The following is a 16914-nucleotide window of genomic DNA, read 5'->3' as shown; positions in this document are numbered from 1 at the left end:
TACATCGCACAGTTCACCCTGTCGGTGTCTGTGATCCCCATATAAGAAAAGATGGACTCCAGAGAGCGAATCCATCCCTCCGCCACCAAAGGATCGGTGGTACCAACAAACTCCTTGGGTCCCTTCTTCTGGAACCTCTCAGCAACGTCCTCCTCGTGGGACAACCTGGGACGAGTAGCCTGCTGCTCTAACAGAGCAGTAATCCCTGCCATCATATTTGCATTGGCCTGCTCCAATGCTGCAATAGGGTTCTGCGGAGGTGGAGGTGGAGGTGGAGGTCCCCCACGTCTGTTAACTGGTCTCGGAGGCATTCTGCACCACCACATATTTATTTACGTAAATCGCCATGCATAACTAAGTTGTTTCAAATTAATGCTAACTTAAATTCTAAAAAAAATTAAATCATGCTATAAACACTTAAAACTTACAGACCGGTAGCGTGGATTTCTGAGCTCGCATAGCAGTAATGACCCCTCCAAGGACCGTGCTTTGATACCAACTGAAACGACCCTAACTCTAATATTAATAAATAAATATGCGGAAATTTTTTTTTTTTATATACTTACTAAATAAAATATATACATATATGCCCATACATATATGCACAGAATAAAAAGATTTAAAATAAATAAATAAATAAATAAACAATTAAATACTTAAATAAAAATGCATTCTTTAAAATAAAATAAACATCTGAGTCAAACATTTAATTAAAAAAAAATACTGCATGAATAAAATGATTAAAATTTGCATGCACTGACAATATTCAATAAAATATTCAAAACTCACAACTACTGAAAAATAATATAAAATGTGTAACATGCTGACATAAATAAAACATGCATGTGACTCAGAACATCTATCACGGTCACGGGGTCACTGCATGTCCGCTCATACATCCTCGCCTCCGGTGGGTAAAACATCATCCTCAACGTACTCACCTGCACCATACCAGTGTAGTGAGCCTAGAGGCCCAACATGCTAACATAACAAGGGTTTTAAAATAATTTAAAACAATTAAATACTAATACATACATATACATGAATGAGCATGCTTAAAAATTACATAACATAACTTAACTTAAATAAACTTAAATAACATAATACATAACATTGTTGAGCAATTAATTTTCTAACATTGCATGGTTGTATCCGTAGTGTAACCTTAAATCATACATTAAATACTGATCAGCGTGGAAACCAACGTACGTGGCGGTGACGAATCACCTCTTAAATTGGCAGTAAACTGCCCTTCAATAGGTCACATATGGGGACGAATCCCCCTTAAATTGTCACACTACTTCAACTTCCAACATAAAATATTTTATTATTGCTCAACCTTAAACATTCAATTATGCATAAAATTATTTCATGAGTGCATGTACTTAAATAAAAATGTGTGTCCTTCATATATATTTAATTTAATTTCTTACTAACATATAAATATTAAAATAACTTCAATGCATAAAATTAATTAAATATATATTCAGGACACATGCAAATTTCTCATGGATTGTACTGGACTGCTGGCCCTAACTCTCAAGCCCAATTACTTAAATCTGGCCCATTAACACTGAGACTGGCCCATTAATATACTTAAGCCCAATAAAATTGTTCTAAGCCCAATTAAATTAATAAAGCCCATTAAAACACTCTAGGCCCAATAACAACTTAAATTGGCCCAATGGGCCCAAAAGCCCAAAGACTGGCCCAATAACTTTCACGGGCCCTAAAGCCCATAAAAATTATTGGACTCACTTAATTAAATTAATTTAAGCCCAATTAAAATTAAACTTAACCCAAAATAATTAACTTGAGCCCAATAAAATTTTAAGATTTAATTAGGCCCATTAAACCTTTAATTAAACTTAAAACTTTAAAAATAAAAATACCCGAGCCCAACTAACTTAACCCGGACCCGGACCCAACTAACTTGACCCATGACCCAAGGACTCGACCCGGACCACCGAACCCGGCCTGAACCCATCTGCAACCCTAGCCCGAAACCCCCACCCATCTCCCGTTTCTGCCGCGGCCGAGAGCAGCAGCCACTCCTTGGCTGCTGCCGGCCTGCTCCGGCCGCCCCTGGCCGGAGCGCCGCCGCCCAGACGTAGCCCACGTCTGGGCGGACCTAACCTACCCAAAGACCCGACCCCATGAAGCCCAAGCCACTAAGCCGAAACCCCTTTCTCCCAAACCCTAGATCTGCACGCACAGGGGCCGAACCGCATCAGCTGGATTTCTGGGCTCGTTTGGCTCGAGCCACTCGAGCCATTCGAGCCTAGGCACTACCACACGTCCTACAACCCTTCGGCCAGCAGTGGAACAAACCATGGCTAAGAAAACGTGAGAAACAAGATCCAACAAAGCACACGAACATAACTCACAAAAAAAACCGATCATCTTCTGAAAATTCTTTAAAGGATTTCGATGCACAAATTACACACACGTATACACTGATATAGCACGAGAAAAGAGAAAGAAACACATGCCTTTCACCGATGAATTCAAAGAAAAACGGGCGTGAGACGACTCCGGGACGACGGGACGACGACAAGCTTTGGACCTTCAAAAGTGTGGCTATGGTGTTCTTCTTGGAGCTTGCTCGGTCGAAGAAGATGAAGATTAGTGAGGGTGGCGGCTGATGGGGGTGAATGATCGGTTGAGAGGGTTTTGGGTAGCTTAGGTTTTGATTTTTGTGTTAATTAAAAATATAGGTTAATTAAATATAGATAAAAGGTTTTAAATATAAAATATACAACTTAAACTGCTAATTAAAAGTTAAAATCTGATAACTAAATTTAAAATCTCGAAATTACAATTTAAGGGAATTTTAAAAATACTAAAAAGTCAATATTTTGGCTAATTTTGAATAAAATGGACTCCTAAAATTATATAAAATTAAATACTTAAATTTTTGAGATAATAAAACTCAAAATAATATTTTAGGGCTCTAAAAAGGCTCATAAAATAATTTGGATGGAAAGTTGTTATCTCGTCCGTCCACGGTCCCGTCTACGCGATAAAATAATTAAAATACTAAAAAAAAATCATAAAAATCACTAATTATGGGTTAAATGCTTAAAAATAAATTAAATCATGCACAAATTATTCACATAATTATTTAACCCATAAATCTAAAATTTAAATAATTAATTATCCTAATTATGCATGCGGATTTACGTATTTAAAAATACCGGGTGTTACAGATTCATTATATATAAAAGTGAAGTTTTTGCCATTTTAGTAAAATCCCGCCAAAAATTTTAAGCTAAAAAAGGAAAAAAAAACTTTACTTATTTCTATTTATATGTTAAATTCGACGAAACACACTTCAAATTTACATAATTTATAACGTATTAAATAAATACTACAAATATAATAATAAATCAATTCTCATTTTAAAATTTGCTTAATCACTTTATACAAATTTATTTAATTATATGAGTCCGTATATATTTCAAATCTCTTTATATAATATAAATAACAATGAACAAATGTATTATATAACATTTTTTTTTGTTTATTATTTCAAATTTGCTTAATAAACAATTTTATATAGAGCTAAATTCACATGAAAACTTTTTTTCATATAAAAAAATAATATAATTTTTTTCTATCTACATTTTTTAAAAATAAATATTAAGATACATAATATAGATTTATTAAGATTCAAAACCGTATAAATATTTACATATATTTATATACCTACATATATTTCCATAATATTTGCATATATTTATATATATAATATATAATTACGTAATCATAAACTATACAAAACCTATAATTATTTTTCGTTCTTCGATTAAAAAAAACAAGATGAAAAAAATAACAAAAATATAGAATTTAAGAGATTCAATTTACTAAAATAGAATACAATATATAATATAATACTTAAAAGTATGAAAGATTTTAAACGAATGGAAATATAACATTATTTGCAGTAAAATTTGATTCGTTGAGAATATTAACCATATTTATGACAAACACTTATATATCATTTTAGATAATCCTTATATTAATTTGATTCTTTTGCAATATTTACCATATTTAAATATATTTATTTGCATACTTATATTTCTGCCCATAATTGAAAACAATAAAATTAAAAAAAAATAACAAAATTATAGAACATTTCCAATTTTGATTTGATCACAATTACTGTATAAATATATTTAACATTTAAACTTCAATCAAATAGTCACCACATAGTCAGTCACCAGTCAGCACAGACAAAATGACACCATTGTTTAGAGTTCTTCATGAAATAAATCTTCCAGACTCGCATTGGACACTGAAATTAAGATTAACATGATGTTACGATCTACCTCCATATCAAAACAAGAAAAAAAAACCACAATGGAATGTATATTTCAAGATATTGAGGTACACGAACTCTATGTGATTTATATTTCTATTAAAATTCCAGTTATGCTTTTTCTTGCTAACTTTTTCATATTTATTTTTATCTTCAATCTCACTTCGATTAATTTTTTTTCTCAATTACAGGGAACGCGCGTACATGCAACCATCAAAGATAATGTCATTGACAAATTGAAGTCAATACTCAAAGAAAGACGTCTTTATGCTATCAAAAACATGATCGTTGCGCAAAATAAAATGAAAATCAAAATCACAACGAACGAATACAAGATTAATCTCATCAATAAAACAAATGTGCTCGAAATAGAAGATCATAATTTTCCGTCAAAGATATTTGAATTCAATAAATTCAAAGATTTGACGAGCGCAGAAGTCATCGACGAATCAGAAATTTTTGTTATGTTTACTCTCGAAGTGTCGTGTAATTAAATGATCTTAGAATATATTATTATATTTTAATTTGTGTTAATTTATCACCGTCTTTTTTTTTCTAGATGTCATTGAGGTAAATATTGTTATTTTAATATCTTATTTTTATGGTGATTATGAATTTTAATTCAGATATATTCCATGTATATTTATAACTTTTTACAGTTTTTAGGCACCACAAGTTACCATGCACTTTGTGGGGAAATTTCATGGATGAAACGATGACATTTTTTATTACAATTGGTGATTAAGCATATTGAAAATAATTGGTGATCAATCACATAAAATTAAAAATATTTATGTACACATAAAAATATACGATGTAGATCGTATATTGTAATTTAACGTTTTTCAACAAGAGAGATCGCATGTTGTAATTTAGCTTTTAAAAAATATTTCATCAAATAATTGATGAAATTAGAAATATTTATAATCTAACACACATAAAATACAATTGTTTCGCCTTACTAGCTTTTTGATGTTAAAATAAAATATTTTTAATTTTGTCTGCATTGAAAATAAAAATAATAGAAGAAAACTTAATAATAAATTTAAATTACTTTTTATTATAATAAAAATAATATTTGTCGAGTTTTATGAGAGTATATACTTCTGAAAGATAACTACACAAAACACTAAAAAACAATAATAAAATACAGTTCATAATTTTTTACCATAGATTTTTTAACAAGATAATTAGTTTTTTTTTAAAATTTAAATATTCATTATAAAATTTTTCCCTACCAATTATCTAATTTCGCTCTTTATGGAAATTAAAAACAAATATAATAAAAAATATTTGCAGTTAAAACACACATATAAGAGGAAAACATGATAGATTAAAAAAAGATAATTTATTAATGAACATAATTTGTTCTTTAAATTTGAAGAAAAGTATAATATTCTATCTTTTTAGTTAAAATTTAAAATTTTAAACCATTTATAATTTTTAAAATCCGAACAAATTGTAATATTTTTTTATTTTTGCAAAAAGTTATTGTAAAAAACTTTTATATTTGGTTTTTGTGTATATACACTTAAGAGTCCGTTTGGATTTTGTAGAGATTTTTTAAAATAAGTGCTTTTAAAAGCTACAATTTTTTGCTTTTAAAAAAGCTCTAATTTTGACTAAAAAAAGTGCTTATTTGGTCAACCAAACACCTTGTTAACTGAAAAGCACTTAAAAAAGTGCTTTTTTGGCCTGACTTTTGAAACCAAACGGGACCTAAATTTTTTTATAATCTTACCAAATTCAATAAATTTATCTATATGAAAATTTTACCCACTATATTAAATTAAAATAATAAAAACGTTTAAATATGATTTGTAAATTATTATTTCGGTTTATTAAAAAATAAATTTAAATATTTTCCTTTTATATATTGTTAAAAATGTGTTAATAAAAGTATGAAACAATATTTTCTGGAATTATAAGATTTTGTGGGACATTGCGTTTTAAAATACTAAAAAGTTATAGTATATAATGACGCTAGAGAGAAATAGAAGATCCGAAATTATATTGAAGATACCATAATTTGGTCGTCCATCGTCGAAATGATCTATATATACTTATGGCAGCAAACCGTATCGTACCAAAAATGTATGTCATATCGAAAAATACGAAATAAATTTTTTTTATACTGATACCGTACCAAACATTTTGATATACCGAAATCGGTGTATCGAAAATTTCGGTACATATAATTAGCATACCGATTATACCAAAATTTTACGATATACTGAGATTTCGATACGTATTGATCGGTATATACAACTTTATACAAATTTTTTTAAATATTTTTAAAAAGTTATAAATATGTGATATTATTAAATTTTTAAATATTATCATTATATTGTATCAATATTTTAAAAAAATTATTCAAACGATTATACTTATTACCTATATATTTAATCGTTAAATATATAAAATAACACACCGTGCATCGCACGGGTGAGATACTAGTATATATCTATATGAAACAATGTTGAATGTATACGTGCAGAATATTCGCATGAAATAAATAATTATGTTATTAATTTATTTATTAAACAATGTTATAAATTTAATTAACAAATAATTATATATACGTGCAATATAGATAATTATGTTAACAAGTAAATCAACACACAATCATGGAATCATATATATTAACTTTCCTAAAAAGAATAAATTTTCACATAAACATAACATCGATTAATGTTGAGGATAGAAACAAATAAATGCATTAAAAAAACAATTAATATCGCAACATAATACACAAGCATAAAAGTGTATAGAAGTCAATATTCTTCGAAAATATTGATAAACTTAAGATATTGGATAATATTCTTCAGGAATATTGAAAATATTAGGTATTTATATTGTATCCAAAGATCTATCGAGATAGCCAATAAAAATATGTTGTATCACTTCAAGAACATCAACATAAAATTAAAATTAATGCTTCTTCAGGAGTAATATGAACATAAAATATGTAATACTTTGAGAGCATCAATATTAAATTTAAATATTGTGCTATTACTGGAGCATTAATATAATACTGAAACTATTGGCAAAATAATAATAATAATATTTGTGCTATTTCAAGAGCATCAATATGAAAGTCACATTTTGTGTTTTATCGAAAGCATCCACACAAAGACTACAAATGTAAATTATTTATGAGTTCTACCTTGAACACAACACTCGTGCTGATAACGTGTTATGAATTTAATGAAAAAAAAGGAAGAAACTAAAAAAAAAATAGAAAAATATAATAAAAAAATATGAATGTACAATGAACTAAACAAGAAATTAATTTTAAAAAAAATTACAATCAAATCAATCATTTACAAATCATCCATATGATCTATATATCATGTAATTTTGCAGGAAAAAAGGAAGGGTACGTTCCATATAACAATACGCCCTTGTTTTTCACTCCCAAGAAAGCATCGTCCATAATCTTCTCCCAAATTATAGTTGACATTCCCCAAAAGTTTTTGAATTCAATCCCTCTCTAGGGTTTAACGAGCAAAAAATCACAATAATTACAACTTATTTGAAATCCCGGAGTCTATTGCTCATCGGTTGGAGGCGCCACCTTCAGTGAGTTCCGAATGGTTCCTCAACTCTATGCTATATTTTTTCCCATTTTTTTTATTATTTTATGTATGAGGTACGTGGTTGGAATTTGCTTCTGCTGGTTTAATTTGATTGTGTGTGGTCCGATCCCTTTACCAATCCTTTGCTAATTGTTTGTCCCTCAAAAAGTATGTTAAAATTGACCCATGGTATTTGTAAAAGTGTTATCTTGATTATGGGTTTCATTATGTTTACCATTTTCTTATTATTAATTTCCAAACGCAACTCCTGTTTCTTTTCCAACCGTTTCCCACACATTCGGAAGCTCCTCAGATTTTTTTGTGTTCTAATGTGTATTTTCTTTGTCTCGTTTGTTTTGTTCGTGTGGATTGATTAGCAGCTGGCATGGTTGCAAATGGTGCATATTTGTGACAATTGATGTCTTATTATGAAGTTGAAGTCATTTATTTTTTAATAGTTTTCATCACTGTTAATTTGAATTAAATGCTTCAAAACAGAATTTTTAATGTAAGATGCTGTTAATATGATATAAAAACTGCTTTTCCAATATTCAAACTTCAATTTGACAATGTTTGAGTTTTTGTGTTAAAAATGTAATAAAGAAGTTTTATCCTATAAATTTTGCTTTGCCTCAAAAAGAAGAAAAACAGTTGGGCAGCCGCTTTCTGTGCGTTGAGTGAAGCTATTTTATCCGGTTATCAAATCTCGCATTACCTCAAAATGAAAAAAAGAGTTGGGCCACTGCTCTGTTTTTTGCGTTAAGTGAAGCTATTACGTTTTTGAAATCATCTTCCTTTGTCTCTTGATTTGATGGATAATATGGATTTCAGCATTGCAATGTGACACTCGGGATTTCTCTCTTGAATCCAACAAAACTTGAATTAAATTTTAGGTGAACTGTTTACAAAATTATAGTTTCTAGCTTCTAAATATGTCTATTGGAAATTTCTCTATGCATTTTGTTAACTTAAAATATAAATATAATGATACATTTCAACTTAGTTTGCTTATGTTACAATTACTTTGATACATAGCATATTCAATATTGCCAATATTTGTAGATCGACTCATCCTTACATTCATTTGGTAAATCCTAATACAAACTCATATTAACATGCATTAATACTTACAAAATTTTTATTAAATTTAATATTTCTTTTCATCGTTACACGTGCTAAATATATATGTTATCAATTCATTCATGCATTATATTACAAATAACCAATGCATAAGTTCGATATATTACGTTACACACGCAACGTGTACGCGTCGACAACTAGGAATTTATTGTTAATTAAATTCATTTTGTAGGGATTTTTAATATTTTCATTTAACTGTATTATTAGCAAAATAGTGGTAACTTGTGTTGAATATTCTATTTCTCTGTACATCTTATATATAGCCTATAGGTTGTCTTTACGTCATGGATACTTAATGAAATTGGATGTATCATCTGTTTGAGAATGGTTTTATAACAATTGAATTCTTTAGGGGTGTCGAATCAATTATAAATTTTGCGAAAATATATCCAGAATGTATGTCCGAAGGAGAACTTCTTTGTCCGTGTAATCGTAAAAAATGTGAAAATCAAATGTTTTTAGATGAGGATACGATTAAAGTGCACCTAGGACAAATGAGTTCATTAGGATTTTAGGTGTGTCGAGGGAAATACAGAATTAAGGTTTTTTTATCCTCTGCAAGAATATTCCGATCTCTGGTCGTAGCATTGATCAGGCGGATTTCGGTTTGAATTTCTTGTTTATGCTCGATTAGTTTACGTTAATTTCATTGAATTTTCCAAAAAGTGTCTTGATTTTTGTGCTTATTGACAGAGGCATAAAGATGGATAAAGAGAAGATGGTGGAACTGAAGATCCAATTTCAGCGGTTTTTGAATGAAACCCAGGAATTTGTTCACAAAGTTCCGCCAACTCAGTTGTACGCCACAATTGGAGCAATCTTACTAACGACTCTGTTGCTAGTAATCAGTAAGCCTGCCCCGTTTCAGTGCCATAACGAAAACCTAATTTTGTTGCAACCTAGTGAAAATTTTGAGTTTTTAGGAAAATTTTCATTTATGGGTGGGGAGGGTGGTCTGTTTTTGTTCGTAGGACTTTCTGTACACGCTGTTTAGCCATTAATTGCAGTGTTCTTTCTCAATTGAGCTTTGCGATTTAACGATATAATTTCTGCTTGCAGAGAGTACTCTGTTGTTTCAATATTAACATACAGTTTGTTCTTTTTTCGTATTTTTCTTCCTTCCTTATCACTTAAACAAAATCGTATTAGGAATATTTTCTCTGGAACTGCATTCCATTACTTAGAGGCATTTGTTTACATCAGTATTATGCTCACATAAGTGGTTATGCCTTACTCCGCTTCATTTTCTATACACATCATCTGTTACAGTTGCTCCACCACTTATGGTTTAATGTGATTTGCTTAACTATTATATTGTTGATTTCTAGTTCGTCTGGTCAAGCGTATATCATCTAACACTATTGTGCTGACTGGGCTTAGTGGAAGCGGCAAAACTGTTCTGTTTTATCAGGTAAAAGCATAAAACTTTGTTTTGGATCACTACGCTCAAATATTTGGGGTGAAGTGCTTTTCTGAAATTTATGTCTCTTATGGCCTATCGGTTATTTTTTGCTCCCATTAGCTCCAAGATGGATCCACTCATCAGGGTACTGTGACTTCACTGGAACCAAATGAAGGAACTTTTGTTCTACACTCTGAGGTGACTAAGGTAATGCTGTTTAATATCTGCAAATATGAGGAGTTTGAATATATAGTAAATTTTTGAATCTTAATATGAAATAAGGTTATATTAATGTTCTGTGAACTGACTGTTTGGATCATTTGGTTTGGAGTATTGATTTGTTATCATATTGTCTCCTGAAACAAGTAACTGAGAAATTTAATTAATCTGTCTAAAACTTGTTTTGGCTACTTGGCAGAAAGGAAAAATAAAGCCTATTCACATTGTTGATGTTCCTGGCCATTCACGGCTTCGACCCAAATTAGATGAGTTCTTGCCTCAGGCAGCCAGTGTAGTATTTGTGGTGGATGCTGTCGATTTCTTGCCAAACATCCGTTCTGCTTCAGAGTATGCAACAGCTTAATTTGTCTGTGTATACACATGCATACACAACCTTGTGAGTGTGAACCGCTTGAAAGATTGAATCTTAGCATCTAAAGTTATTATCTGTTTCGCTAAAGGTATCTATATGAGATTTTGACCAAGACAACTGTTGTCAAGAAAAAGACTCCATTACTATTACTGTGCAACAAGGTCGATAAAGTTACTGCCCACACAAAGGATTTCATCAGAAAACAGCTGGAGAAGGAAATGTAAGATTATTTGTATACCAAAAGGCTTTCAATCACCAAAATTTTACACGTCACGTTCAATGATGTGTTTCTTGTACACAAAACTTATACATTTTATCAATTAAATTAAATTGGAGGAGAGAGGTGATGCATCATATAGAGACATAAAATGATTGATGAAACCAAACTAGATACTTGACTGTTAAAAGATTGGAAAATCCCTTCAGAATTGACAAGTTTTCAGGATAAATAATGCCATCATTACATATTAGCATCAATAATTACCAGCTAGACTTCTCTTTCACCCTGCATAGTGGATTATCAATTTACTTTTTTTTTTTAAAAATTAATTCAGTGACAAGCTTCGTGCATCAAGAACTGCACTATCTTCAGCAGATATTATTAGTGAACATTCCCTTGGAGTACCTGGAGAAACCTTCACTTTTTCTCAGTGCGTCAACAAAGTCATAGTTTCAGAAGCATCTGGTCTAACGGGTGATGTCGCCCAGCTAGAGCGGTTTATAAGGGAACATGTAAAGCCGTAAAGGATTATAACCCAAATGGACACTGGAAGGTATGATTTGCATCGGTACAACTGCCTGTGCCCGGAAAAATCAGGGAAATGAATGTTCTTTCCCCCTTGATGTATGTTAAAACTTACTTATCTTATCACCAGTTCGGAATACTTGGTCTATCGCCCATTATAGAAACCTAGTTGAGTCGTTTTTACCATCTTCACTTTTCTGCGGAATTAGTGTTGCATCTTCTCCTGAGAATTAAGCACGTGTTCAGCCCATTACCTTCAGTTAAAAATGTTCTTTCAGTCCAGTCTGGTGAGCTCTGCTGAGGAAGCCAACTCTATGTACACGAATTCGCCTTGAGAGGCAATGTTTGGCTTGATCATTAGTGATTAGATTTCTTGAACTGAATGTAATTTACAAAACGGAAATTGTCTATTGCTTTGGACATGTGAATGGATTTGTATACTTTTAATTTGTTGTTTCCACCCCTTATATATATTAAGAGACAGTTTCTTCATTAACATAATTGGTATGTTAAATGTACTATTAGTAACCACCTTCAATATATATATATATATTTTTAAAAAAACACAAATGTATGATTGCCTTCTTACTATATTTTTTTGAACCTTTTGAGTTATATAAACAACATAAGCTAGAATTGATAAACTAATCGATGCAGTGTCATAAGCTTCTCTTAACTGGGGATAGATAGGTTTGGGTTCGATCTAGGTGATAAAGCCAAAAATTAGGGATGTAAATGAGACAAACGGTTCGCGAACTGTTTGAGTCTCGGCTCGTTAAAAGCTCGTTCGAGCTCGTTTAATGAGGTTCGTTAAGGCAAACGAACCAAGCTCGAGCTTTACAATATTCGGCTCGTTAGCTCGTGAAGATGCTCGTTAACAGGCTCGTTAACAAGATCGTAAATCATCTCTTAGACGAAAACATAATAGTATTGATATTTAATTTTTAAATTTACACTTTACTTATGAAAAATATTGAAAATTTTATAAAAATTAATTTATTAGAATAAAATTAAAAATTTTAATAATATTATTATATTTTTTTCAAATATATAATTTAGTTTTTAATTAATTTAATGAATATTTAAATTTATAGTTTAAATATATTAACCTCGTTTAGGCTCGATAAAAGCTCGAATAAACTCGTGAGCCATGAACATATTCGTTAAATAAGCTCGGGCTCGGCTCGTTTATAAATGAACCGAGCTTGAACATTCAAAAGCTCGGCTCGACTCGTTTACATCCCTACCAAAAATAGACTCACCTCATTTTATAAACACCCAGTAATTAATAGCACCCAAGCCAACTCTTGTTTCGATGATGGAGCCATCTCCACTTTCATGCATGAGACCGATTTGCTACGTCTGGTTAAAAAAAATTTACTTGAAATTTTTCAAAAAACTTTCAATTCTGGAAAATTAGGTACATGGTTTTAAGATATATTTTCCTCCTAAAGTCGTGGTTCGACTTCGTCCCTGTTGCGTTTTGGTCGGATTCGAGCAAAATATCGAGTTCGAGTATTGCCGATGGAAGGGAGTATATATCTATTGGTATAACTTCTTTTCTGCCCTCCCCCTCTAATGGGTTCGATTAAGTCGTATTTATATTTAATTTAGATAGTGTTTGAAAAAGTATTTATGAACTTTTCTTTATAAATTGAGAAATTTAGTAAAAAAAAAAAAGTCCATAATCACTTTTTTAAATATTTACAAATATTACCTTGATATAGATATTATTTAACTAGGAATGGTGGATTAGTAGAAAGCATACCCAAATTACCAAAATTCTCGAAATAAGATGGCAATATTAAAAAAAATCACAGAAAATGGAACCAAGAATCAATTAATTATACATTATATTCAACTTCAATGAGACAATGACAAAAGTATAAAATAATAAAAATATAAGGTACCAATTTCTTCCTGTTCAAGCAGTCATGATATTGAGGCCCCTCGTCACTTTCACTTTCAATAAAGAAAACCAAAGTCTACTTACAGGGAGCAACTTTAAGGCAGTGTTTGAGAGATGTTTTAGAAAGCACTTTTCAATTATTTTTTTTCACAAAATTTTACAAAAGTTCCAAATTTTCTGAATGAAAAGTTGAAAAAATACTTCCTAGAAGATCTCCCAAATACTACCTAAATATCAAGAAACTACACTTTTTTTTAAGTAAAAAACTACACATTTCTAATTAAAGGTATAATCTAGGTATATAAATCATACTGGACAAACTTTATATGACAAATTCGTTCAAAAAAAATATTGGTACAGAAAATGGAACTCTTGATCATCACACAAATATTAATATACGATTGATAAGGTACATACTTTTATATATTTATTATTTGCATGCATGCATGCATGTGAATTATTATTATTATTATATTATTATCATACCTCCATGTGTTGTTTTGACTAGAGCTGGAAAAACAAGTCAAATGATCAAAGAAACTGAATGTTGCATTCCATTAAACTATTCCGTCGAAATCATGCGTTTATGTTTTAAAAAAATTAATTATTAAAAAGTTAATTTAATTACACTGACATTAATTAATTAATTTATGTATGTATATATACATGTATACACACGTGTGTCAATTATTCTATAAATTCCTCGCATAACTTAGGAGTGTATACGAATCGAGCCGACCCGCGAGCTTTTCGAGCCAGCATGATAAATATTTTTCGAGCTGAATTCGAGCTAAAATTATTTTATTCAATTGTTCGCCAGCTCCTCGTGAGCTTTAATATTTTATTAATATAATAAATATATACACATTTTGAGCTTTCAAATGAAGTTTTCGAGCATTAATATCCGAGCAATAGTTCGAATAGTTCACATATAAGTTCGAATATTTCTAGCCGAACTCGAACTTCATTTCGATCTGAGTTCGAACCAAAATATTTAAAATTTTCGAACATCAAATCGAGCTCGAACTTGAATATACTTAATTTGAACTGAAATCAAATTTACTATTCTTCGACTCGATTTTGTTCATTTGCCATTCCTAGCTTTAACTTTGTCCATGTCAGCAATTAATAAAATAATAAACAAAAGAAGTGTCGGCAGCATGTGGCAGAAGGTGGCAGCAAGTGGCTTGATGCATTACACTTGTGCGTACAAAAAAGAAGGAAAATTCAATGTAGAATTTTTCTCCTCATTTATAACCGAGGGATTGCACCTATAAATATGTGCATTCTCTTGGAATGAAGATCATCCCATCTTCCGAGTTCTCTTCCTTCAGATTAAATATCATTCAATACATTTGAGTATGTTTCTATAATATTTGAGAGATATGTTTTCTCCTGTATTAAGAGAGTGTGTGTCTCTTTGGAAACACAGAGAGAGGTTGTAGTTCTCCAAATATTATAGTGAAATCTTTTGGTCTTGCCCGTGGTTTTTACCCTAATAATTTTTGGGGTGTTTTTCACGTAAATCTTGGTGTCTATTTTATTCTTCAATTTTCATGATTTTTATCTCGTGATGCCGCACCTGGGACCAACAAGTGGTATCAGAGCCTTGGCATAAAATTCTTAAAATTCAGAGTATGCTCTGTGGTTGCAGCTGTGACTGATCTTTCACATCAGAAAATATTTTTTGAAAATTTTATAAGGCAGGATTCTTGTAGTCAAGATGGCGGTAAAATACGAGATAGAAAAGTTCAATGAGAGCAATTTTTTGCTGTGAAAATTGAAGGTACAAACAATTCTAACAAAGGAGCGTTGCTTGGAAGCTATTGGAGATAGACCGGCGGAGATCACAGATGATCAAAAGTGAAATGAGATGAATCACAATGCTGTTGCCAATTTGCACTTGACTATAGCGAATGAAGTTTTGTCAAGTATTTTTGAAATAAAAAACGCAAAAGTTATTTGGGATACTTTGGCAAAACTGTACGAGGTCAAGTCACTACACAACAAAATTTTCCTAAAGAGAAAACTTTATACTCTTCAGATGGCGGAATCCTCATCGATGATCAACTATATCAACACACTGAATACTCTATTTTCCCGGCTCAACTCTATGGGGCATAAGATAGAGGAAAAAGAACATGCGGAGCTTCTACTTCAAAGTTTACTGGTTTCATACGATCAGCTCATCATCAACGTTACCAACAATGTTCTTTCGGATAATTTAAATTTTAACGACGTCTTAACTGCGGTTCTTGGAGAAGAGAGTCGTCGAAGGAACAAGAAAGATAGGTTGGCAACGTCGAAGCAAGCAGAGGCTTTACCGATGACGAGAGGAAGATTGACGGAGCGTGGCTCCAGTGGGAGCCACAGATATGGTAGATCAAAGTCAAGAAATAAGAAGAAAAATATTTACTGCTTTAAATATGGCGGTAAAGGGCACTTCAAGAGAGAGTGTACGAAGAGCATCGAAAAGAGATCTCAAGGAAATGTGGCCAGTACTTTAGGCAGTGGTAAAATATTATTCAGCGAAGCAGCAACAGTTGCGGAAGGCAGACACAGATTTTGTGATGCATGGATTATGGATTCAGGAGCGACATGGCATATGACGTCAAGGAGAGAATGGTTCGATCAGTATGAACCAGTCTCGGGAGGATCTGTATTCATGGGAAATGATCCTGCCTTGGAAATCGCTGGGGTTGGTACCATTAAAATCAAAATGTTTGATGGTACTATTTGCACCATACAAGAGGTACGACATGTGAAGGGCCTGAAAAAAAATCTTTTGTCTTTGGGGCAATTGGATTATATTGGGTACAAAACCCGTATCAAAAAAGGAATCATGAAGATTGTGAAAGGCGCGCTTGTGGTTATGAAGGCGAAAAAGGTTGCTGCAAATCTGTATGTATTGTTGGGGGAAACACACAAAGAGGTGGAACTAGCTGTTGCATCAATTGGTTTGGGGAAAAAATCAACAGTGTTGTGGCATAGAAAGCTCGGACATATGTCAGAACGAGGAATGAAGATTCTCTCAGAACGGAAGCTGTTGTCGGGGCTTACAAAAGTGACTCTACCCTTTTGTGAGCATTGTGTTACCAGTAAACAACACAGATTAAAGTTTGACACATATACTGCCAAAAGCAAAGGCATATTGGAGCTGATTCATTCTGATGTTTGGCAAGCACCGGTGGTGTCCCTAGGAGGAGCGAGATACTTTGTCTCGTTTA

General features: G+C 31.7%; 1 protein-coding gene across 2 annotated transcripts; it reads left to right on the top strand.

The window, feature by feature from the left end:
• Window positions 1-7718: 7718 nt before the first annotated feature.
• On the top strand, window positions 7719-12031 carry LOC140865675 (uncharacterized). 2 transcript variants are annotated; one of them, XM_073270393.1, is made up of 7 exons: window positions 7719-7903; window positions 9733-9887; window positions 10368-10450; window positions 10562-10648; window positions 10860-11008; window positions 11122-11253; window positions 11588-12031. In XM_073270393.1, the coding sequence occupies exons 2-7, from the start codon at window positions 9743-9745 to the stop codon at window positions 11775-11777; spliced, it is 786 nt and encodes a 261-aa protein (XP_073126494.1). In that variant the 5' UTR covers window positions 7719-7903; window positions 9733-9742; the 3' UTR covers window positions 11778-12031. The 2 variants fall into 2 exon arrangements, with proteins under 2 accessions (XP_073126494.1, XP_073126493.1); XM_073270392.1 differs by lacking the exon at window positions 7719-7903 and adding an exon at window positions 9353-9644.
• The last annotated feature ends 4883 nt before the right edge of the window (window positions 12032-16914 follow it).

The sequence above is a fragment of the Henckelia pumila genome, chromosome 4, assembly GCF_033568475.1.
Source record: "Henckelia pumila isolate YLH828 chromosome 4, ASM3356847v2, whole genome shotgun sequence".
Lineage (NCBI taxonomy): Eukaryota > Viridiplantae > Streptophyta > Magnoliopsida > Lamiales > Gesneriaceae > Henckelia > Henckelia pumila.
This window is presented reverse-complemented; position numbering and strand designations above follow the sequence as displayed.

What these genes read in the sequence shown, in the direction of transcription:
- LOC140865675 (XM_073270393.1), top strand. Translation starts at nt 9,743, where the DNA reads ATGGATAAAGAGAAGATGGTGGAACTGAAGATCCAATTTCAGCGGTTT. An exon ending in AAACTGTTCTGTTTTATCAG is followed by an intron (nt 10,451 to 10,561) that starts GTAAAAGCATAA and finishes TGCTCCCATTAG; the next exon opens with CTCCAAGATGGATCCACTCA. An exon ending in TACACTCTGAGGTGACTAAG is followed by an intron (nt 10,649 to 10,859) that starts GTAATGCTGTTT and finishes GCTACTTGGCAG; the next exon opens with AAAGGAAAAATAAAGCCTAT.